The 9,402-nt window shown below is 35.8% G+C and overlaps 1 protein-coding gene across 1 annotated transcript in view; it reads left to right on the top strand.

The window, feature by feature from the left end:
* The first annotated feature begins 2,158 nt into the window (after nt 1-2,158).
* LOC115918641 overlaps nt 2,159-9,402 on the top strand; it is a 30,374-nt gene continuing 23,130 nt past the window's right edge. The window contains exons 1-2 of the mRNA XM_030985664.1: nt 2,159-2,499; nt 8,573-8,731. Of these exons, the coding sequence (XP_030841524.1) occupies nt 2,455-2,499; nt 8,573-8,731 (204 nt within the window). The 5' untranslated portion in view covers nt 2,159-2,454. The remainder of the gene's footprint in view (nt 2,500-8,572; nt 8,732-9,402) is intronic.

The raw sequence follows: 9,402 nt of genomic DNA, 5'->3' as shown, positions 1-9,402 counted from the left end.
ATTTAGGGAAAGGCATATGTCCATTGTCTTGTCTTTCTCGGGTTTGATGATATGAGAAGTTTGAATTTTGTCTGTTAAAAACAACAACATTATTTTTATGCGTTGACAGATTTACAAAATGTTGCCATTTAAGTTGAACTTTCTCCACGGTATTTTAATTTTGGCATTAATCCTGTCTAGGACTTACTCAGTGTGAAAAAGACTATTCGTCTACCTTTCATACTCGCTGTTTTTATATTAAACAAGCTTGATTGTGTTAGATATATAATTTTCTAAGAGGTCAAAGGTGTATCCAGCTTTTTTAGCGATAGCACAGTGTCGTACTGATAAAGGGACACTAAGCGATAAGCGATAGCCTACAAGGACGCCCTCTGATGAAATAAACAATATAGTGATAAGATGTAACACGGGTTGGATATGTTTTTTGTTTTTTTAGCATAGAAGGAGAGGAACAGGGCGAGGAGAGAGGGCGAAAAGAGAGAAAGAAAAAAAAAAGTGAAAAAGAGAGAGAGAGAGAAAGAAAGAAAAAAAGGTAAGTGAAGCAGACTTTTAGTAGTCAGAATCGCTCCCGTGCCCAGTGCCCCTATCCACTTTTTAAATACCCCAGAAGACCCTATTAAATTCAGATGAGTGTCCATTTTCTTTCTAATAATTGCCCCTTTTCCTATCTAATTACTTTTCTCGGCCCATCAAGTGCCCGTTTCCCTTCCAATTAAGTGCCACTCCCCTTCCCCTTAAAAAAAAATAGGGTGTGTGCAAATAATGATAAGTTCTCCTCGTTACTTTTGATATAATTGCCCCCATTTTTATCCCTGTTAACGAAATGTAACTAATGAATTGTGCCCATTTGCGAATCACCTAATGTGCCTAGTATCAAAGATTTGGAGCAGGTTTGTACGTGTAAACTCCCGACTCTTTTTTCTACCACTACGATGGAAGACAGTGGAGTCTGGAGCGGGGCAGGAGGCACAGTGACAGTGCCCCAAATTTCATAAGAACGAAGTGTGCTCCTTTTAGAAATATAAACATGTTCCTTTTTCAGAGCTATCAAACGTCCCTTCTCTAGGCCAAGGTAATAAATTGCCCTTGTTCAAGAATTAAAATGTTTCGACAATGTAGAGTTTTCAAACTCAAGGAAACTGAATTTACATAACCAAATGATAAAAAATTTAAACAGCTATATATTATGACCAAATGCTGTTATCGCCCCTCATCTACAGTCCCCAGAAACAATAAATTCATCATAGCCTCGCTAACACTTGCCCCTAATTTCAAACAATTGAGAGGAGGTATTATTTCTTTTGAACGTCTTTCTGTTCTGTTTGGGGTCCTGCTAATTTGTTGACCAATAAGGACGTTAATCATTCAAAGTGAATATGTAATATATTCAATATATTTTCAGCCATATCACTTTGCAATCACATGGAGGGACCCTGTTTGCATTGCTCCTATGGACTGTGTCTCAGAGCCTGTCTTTCAAGGTATGCTTCCAGGGGAAGGGGATTCCAGCCCACATAAGTCGTTAAATTTTCATAAAAGATAAGATAAGATAAAAGATAAAGTAATTTGTTTTTCACATCTCTTCCATGCACCTAATATTCATGATACGCTGCTGTCTGGAGCATGTGCAAACATGCAATGTGCATAATGCAGGTCGATATCCTCCACAGATCCCATTTTTGAATGAAATCAAAGCACTTTGTCAATAAATATGTTTCCTTTCCTATATATTTTGTAATTCATCAACAATTTGTTTCTTGGGTCTCAAAAATGAGGGGAAAACACTAAAAACTCTATTAATTAGAACAGAAAGTAATAGTGTAATAGTGACACAAGTTGTATCAAAGTTAGGCCTACCTCATACAAGGTTATTACCCATGAATACAACTTCAAATCATTTCCTGTTTCACCGAAAATTTTGTATCCACTTTGTTTAAATGAAAAAATTATGAAGAAGAATCTTCATAAATGTAAGATGCAGATATCCGCTCCAACGTCATCCAGCGTGAATGATCCTACTCCCCCCCCCCCCCCCCCCCCCCCACCCAACAACACAACACGCCAAAACTCTTCCTTGGAGTTGGAGCACGCGAAGCAACCAATCCTCATCATCGCGATCTGTGTCGCTTCATTCGATCAAGAGTATCGCGACAGATTAAGTGCGATGAAGCGTGTGCCCCTAGCCCTTTCATGAATTTGGCACTGCACGTTCGCTCGAATAAAAGCCCAGGTCAGCTGGCGATGCGACGTAGTTTTTGGAACATTACGAGAGCTCACGTCTAGCTTGCTAGCGGGAAAATCAAGAACTTGTTCTTATTTTCGTTTTCAGTATTAAGAGCTGGTATTTGAATTTTTGTGAAATATAATATTCCCATCTACCAACTTTTAGACTGAGAACAATAATGGCGTTATCTGTCTGTCGTCTGTTCACCCGCTCACGGGCCAGCTCTCGCGATGAGAACGGTCCTCTCTCCTCAATCGCAAAAGGCTTCAAGTCAGGTAGGCCTACGGATTATTCGTTTCTCTTTGGATTATATTTAAATCGCAAGACATTCCAGCTTATATCTGTTTCTTTGTTGTTCTATTATGAAAAAATTTTCACGATAAATTGCGTGGCTTTACTGGCTTTTGCTCCTTTGTAAATAACAAACATATACAACGAAAAGAGAATCTATCCTCAGTTCTGTTTCTTTTCTTACTCGCTGTTGATGTAGACAGAAATAACCGTCTGATACGGCCTGGGGGATTCTAAAACTGAATTTTGTCGAAAAATAGAGGTTTCATAGTTCAGTTCAGTTCAGTTCATATTAAAAAACACCCGACATAACAATCAGGACGAACAAACCTGATCCAAATTGGAGCCAGACGATGTTTCAGCGGAACAACCGTTGATATCAGACTGAAGCTTTCAGTCTTCATAAGATGTTGAATGATTGGGAATCGGTAAAAAATCATACATTGGTCTGTATGTCGTTAAAGGAAAGTGGTTCACTGAAACTATGGCTGTGCTGAATCCTTCTAAGAATCCTATATAGGTGCAAAAGCAATGGTAGTAAAGCTAAATGTATTAAGGCAGTACGTATTTGATCACACAGCTTATAATTCTCTGGTTGAATGAGAAAGACACAGAAATGTTCTAGCTTTTATTTTAGGCACACAGGTTATATTAAGGTAGTGCTGAAAATACAAGTAATCTCTTTCACAGTTGTGGTGTTCAAGCTATTTCACAGGGAATAAGGAGTTTGAATAGGCCTATTTATTTTTTGAACTTGGTCAAATTTTCTTGCTTTCTTGATTTGTGCTGGCACATCATGTCTCCAAATTTAGAATGATTAATTTAATTCATGAATTCATGGAGAAAAATAAAATTATATACCATATTCATGGAAGTGGCCTCTAGACCTGCTGAATTGTGTAGAGATCGTGATCAATTAGTTTGATTTGGAGTTTTGTTATAACAATGTAATCAGCGGCATCTAAATTCAGTCAAGCTTACCAGATTATTCTATTCTTCTAATTCTCCTGATTCAATGACTGCTGGCCTGTCCCAGTTATGCCAAGGCTGTCAGAATTGACGCAACTACTATTCTAAGTAGGCCATGCCTACACGTCTTTGTTGGATGTCAACAAGGAATAAAATAATATTATCACACACAGTCATCACTTACTGGTGCAAAGTTGTACAAAGTTGTACAAAATTGTTGTTTGTGGTAGGATGTTTCATTGATTTTATTAAGACTACCTGGTAGATAAAATGGATTTTATTTAACAATTAGCTGATTTTAATTTGAGGAAGATTGTGACATGTTTTCGATATAGATGGTTCTTGAAAGCGCAAGTGAAGAGGAAGTGTTCCAGCGTTTAATGTATAGGAGAAATTATAAAGATATATGTTGTATCAACATATCAGTTTAAGCATTTATATTTGATCTACATTTACATTTTTTCTGCAGCTCACTTATCAATGGCTAATATTGTATTTCAGTTCCCCCCTATTGACATATGATGTATGGCACACAATCAAGTTCAAGTTTATTTCCACCCATAAAAAGATAATGAACAAACCTGTCTTTTACCACTCCAAAGATAAGTTTTTAAATTTGCAATATAATCTTTTGCAATTTCTTGTTTTGTCCTTAGATGTTTAAAATGGTTTTGAGTAATTGCTAAACTCCTAATGTAATTTCAACAACCCATTTGTCTAAAACTCTCATTTGAACTCTTTGGTTTTTTGTTAATATATTTTATATTTTATTTTTAATTTATGCAAAACTATGTTCATTGTAATTGATATGTCTTATTTGTAATTTTTGCATGTTTTTATCTGTGAACTGTATCACAATTCAGCTTCATGGCTGCAAAGATATTTTTCAATAAACCTTGAATTGAATTGAATTGATAACAGTAATATAAACATACATAATTATATAAAAAGAAGTTATTATAAACACATACACATAAATGCATACTTGTGCAAAATACAACAGAAACAATAAGCGGGGTAGAATGAATTAGATTTAGCATGGAGGAGCAAGCAAAGTCCTGTCATAGCCTAGCTCTATTTTAAGATAAAATATCATTTTTAATACATTAGAAGGTAAAATTAAGAAAGAAGAAACAATAGAAAATTGTGAATATTTAATACAAGAGTGATAATCCACAGCTTATGATTAATACATTTATTCAGGAATTTGATATGAATCAAGTGTAGGGCAAGCTTTGATATCAGAGGGAATAGTACGTTTGCCAAAGTTTAGGGCCTTATATAAAGGAATATATATATACCTCACTTAAGAAATCCAGCCATCTGATTGGTGGAAATTGCATTCATAAACTTTAACTATTTCTGTAAAATTCCCAGTAACCATGGTTAAAACAGTTCTAAAATCCCAGTAACCATGGTTACCGGGAAAATAGTTCAGTCTCCATGGTTACCCCATAGGTTTACATGTTAAAAAATGGTTTGAGTGATCGAGGATACTGTACGTGTGCGAAGAATTGGTCGGTATTTTCATACAAGACAAGACAATTCCAAACAAGACAAAAATGGCTCAAGAAACTCTCCCAAGATTTCAACTTATCAAATGCAAGACTCGCTGACAGCAAGAACAACAAAAAGGGTACATGAAATTATCCATAAACATGTTCGTTTAGTTGCTGAAAAAGCATAGATGTAGACTCTAGACGAAAATATATCTAGTTGTCAGGGTGTCTGATCACGCACCCAATGTTGTGTGTTAAAATTCTTCTCATAGAGTTTGCACGCAATTTTTTTTTTTCAATTCGAGATTCAAACCTTTATCTGTTGTGATCCTGAAGGTGATACTCAATAAGTGAGGTGTCATATGAAAGCGCAGGTTCTTCTCCATATTACCCACAGGGCCGGCCCACCCCCCAAATTGTAAAAATATCTTGCTTAGACTAGAATCTAGATCTAGTCTACTCTCAAAGATACACTCATAAAAAAACAATTGTGCAAATAAACTAGAGAAAGGCCAAGGTGGTGTCATTAGTTGACTTTTTTGTTTTCGGCATATAAAAGTATTAATGACTGCTTTAATATTCAAGAAATAGTTGTTTTTATACGCTCTCGGGAAGGTTACAATTGGGCTATTGCCCTCGGCACGCCTCGGGCAATAGCACAATTCTAACCTTCCCTTGAGCGTATAAAAACAACTATTTCTCTCAAAGCAGTCATTAATACTATAATATAACTTTGGAAGAAATTGATTACCAATATTGCCAGTTAACTTAAACATTGAATAATTTTGTCGCAACCTATAACTTCAATATGTAATTTAGCTCTGGGCCTCTAATTCAGTCATTATTAAGTTGATGAATAGATATAACAATACAGACGTACAAGGTAAAAGAAATGGAATTATTTCAATTTTAAGATATATGCCACTTTGAAATATATGTTGGGTTTCATCCTAAGCAAAAATTTGATATCTGAAATTTTTAAGGCATACAATGCATTCTACATTTTGGTGTAGTAGCATCTAATGACTAGTACTGAACTCATTTCGTGACAAGTTGTACTTTTCATGAAAGAACAAATATAAGTATTATGGGAAATGGAGGTGTGAGTAGAATAACCTTCAGGTGTACTTTAGGGAACTCAAAAGAAGCTCCCTGCCATCATCTTTGTGGTGGACGATTAAAAGATGTGTAATGAACCCAACGTGTGAAGGTCAGGCACGAAGCCCGGATCAGGGCCTTGCTTCACTGGACAAATATAAATGGGCACAAGAGTTTAAGGACACATTCACCAGCACCCTCTAGGAGAAGTCCAATAAACCCCTTTTGTTACAAATTTCCTAATTTGTGACAGCTCTCTAGTATTATTATTACTTCATACATCAGCCTGGGCTGTTATCCCTGGGAACATGATTGAATCCTTTCTTTCATCAACATCTCCACTTTATATTCCTGGAGTTTTAGGCTTACTCCAGAAATGTTGTTTGATAATGGTTGATGAATTGATAAGTGGTTGCCATTGAGAGCTAGGATACAAACCAACTGCCAAACAAACCAGCATTACTGTTTTACCTGTTTGATTGGTATTTGTCCCTGAGGGGAAATATGATGAATGAGAAAGGAAGAAAGAAATGGCCTTCAACGCATGGCATTGTTCATGCTTCACTTTGGTGTGGATTATTGTTTATTTGTTTGCAACCATGCAATTTATAAGGATGCATCTTTTCCAAAAGAATTCCTCGGCTCTGTGTTTCACATAGTTCAGTGGATATTTGGATGTTATTACCTTGTAGTTTATGTCAAGTGCATAGTTTCTTACTTAAAGAGTCACGTACTAAAAAACGCACAATAACAAAATACCTTGTGGTATAATTAATTGTGAAGGCCTTTTTTCTATTCAATCTGCCATTTTGCGAGATAGATACCATTGTCTCTGTAAATTGGGTAATGCATTTTTTTGCCTTCATCCAACCAATATATGGAACTAACGTCTTCCATCATAAAGGAGCTCAAAAGGTACATTGTCATATTGGTTTACCATGAATATTGCACTTTAGTAGCTCTGTGGTATTCATAATGGCTGTATGATTATTCTCAATTTTTTAAAACAAATAACAATTGTCATTTCTATCATATTTGCCTTGAAACAGCCAGTTATACAGCTATTCAGTAAAGTAATTCCTGTAATATTTTTACCAAATACCACTGAAGGTTGTGCCAGAGGCATTAAGTTTTTGGTCCTGCTTTCTCATTATCTTGATACATTTATCTCGATATCTCAAGAACCACTTGATGAACTGCAAAATTAGCAGTGATAGAATGATCACCATACAAAGACGATCTGATCAGATATTGGTGTAAGTAGGTCAAAGGTCAAAGGTCATAGAGGTCAATTTACAAAATAACAGGTTTTAGCCTCATTTATTGCGATATGTTGAGAACCACCTGAGGTATGAACTTCAAAACTTGTGCAAGTATGTATTACCATAAATATAGGAAGACAAGCTGATTACATTTTGGGTATGTAGTTGAAATTAGTGCTGTAACATCACGGATATCTCCAATTCCGTTTAACCGCAAGTCAAAACCGGACGGTTTTCGGTTAAACGATTTAAAACAAAAACAAAAAAATTATTTAAAAAAATTTAAAAAAAGTTTTTTTTTTTTTTTTTTTTTTTTAACCGACTCTGTCGGCAACTTTCATTTAACTGCGAGGTACATTTAAAGGGGCCGATTTGTGCTTGTGAACTTGTCACAAATAATAGTAACAATGTTGTTTTTAGAAGAATGTGTAAGATCATTAATGTAAATTAAAAACAGTAGAGGACCTAAGACAGAACCTTGTGTAAAGGTTGGATGAATTATTATTATAAACTACATATTGAGATGATGAGATCTATTACAAAGATTACTTTCAAAGTTCAAACCAAGATGACAGACAAATTGGAGTGTTGTTCTAGTTTTGGAGTGGTGAGTCAACACACAGATTACTGAGCTGGGAGACATTGCCAGGCATAGTGCCAGGTGGAGGGGCATAAATCGAAACTTTAAAAAAAAAATAAAAAATAAAATAAAAAAAAAAATCGGGAAAACGAAACCGTCCAATTGAAAACGGAATCCGCCATGGGCGGTCGGATACCGGACGGTTAAACGTTTGACTACAGCACTAGTTGAAATATCAAAGGTAGTACAGTAAATTTCAATAAATTTCAGGGTTTTAGCCCTGTGACCGTGATATCTCATGAACTGCTTGGTGTACGTAAACATGCATCACCATAGTGAGATAAAAAGATAACACTTTGGGATAAGTAGGTCAAAGGTCAAGTGTCACAGAGGTCAATGAACATGAAATGTTCAGAGTTTAAGACTTTATTCATTGGTCTCTTTGCGAAAAGCAAGAGGCCCTAACTTTATTTTTTAAACTTCACATTTGAAGTAGCAGTGAATTTGTTTTACCAAATTCTATCATTGATCAGCTTGGTCAATTCACTCTTAATAGGAAACCTTGTAGCCAATATACTTCATCCATTTTCAGTAATATTGATTACAACAGGTTTATTTTTGTTGTTCACTTTGCTCCTTCCTGCTGTAGAATTCCTTGGAAAGATGCTTGGCACGTTTCCAGGGTACCTCATCCAAGCTCTACGAATCTCCTACACCAGAGTCCAAGCCAGTTAGTCGCTTCCCTATACCAGAGCGAGAGACACTGCCAGAGGACATTCAGAGAATCATGAAGGAGGTTGAGAAACAGGTAAGAATACAGGAGGTTCATTGAGCTCAGAGGATTTTTCTGCTGTATAGTGATAAGTCTTTACTATGAATTGTTGTATGTATTACTCTTCCCCTTACCAAAAAGAATATAGTGTCAAACTAAAGGTGACCATTTAGATGTTTTGACACCATGTTCATACTTTCACTCTGTGAGACTCAGGGTGACAAACTTGTATTGTGACACACTATCACTCCCCTGTGACCACTGATTAAAGTTTGAAATTGTCATAACGTTGATTTACAGTGAAAATTGGAAACAAAATTATAGTATTTTTGGAATCAGCTCTGATTCATACCTTAAACATCTAGCTCTATAAAGGGAAAGGAAATTTGCTACATGAGATGCATCATACAGTAAATAGGCCACATCATTTCATCCTCTAAAGTTCAATATATACACACACATGCCTAGCTGACACAATATTGAATAAAAAAAAACCCATATATAATGCAAGAGCACAGTATGCAGATAGGGAACAGGGAAGGAGAAACCTTTAAAGGAGAAACTATTAAAACAGAGTAGGGAGCATCAGGAAGACTGAGCAAAAATTGTTAATCCGAAACAAAATTTCACACATGTATATATAAATAATTTCACAGGGTGCAGAATCAGATTCATTTATCCTTATTACCAGGTCCCTTGGAGAGGAC

Source organism: Strongylocentrotus purpuratus, unplaced genomic scaffold, assembly GCF_000002235.5.
Source record: "Strongylocentrotus purpuratus isolate Spur 01 unplaced genomic scaffold, Spur_5.0 spur5_scaffold_15, whole genome shotgun sequence".
Taxonomy (NCBI): domain Eukaryota; kingdom Metazoa; phylum Echinodermata; class Echinoidea; order Camarodonta; family Strongylocentrotidae; genus Strongylocentrotus; species Strongylocentrotus purpuratus.
The sequence above is the reverse complement of the archived record's forward strand: the minus strand, read 5'-3'. Positions and strand labels throughout refer to the sequence as shown.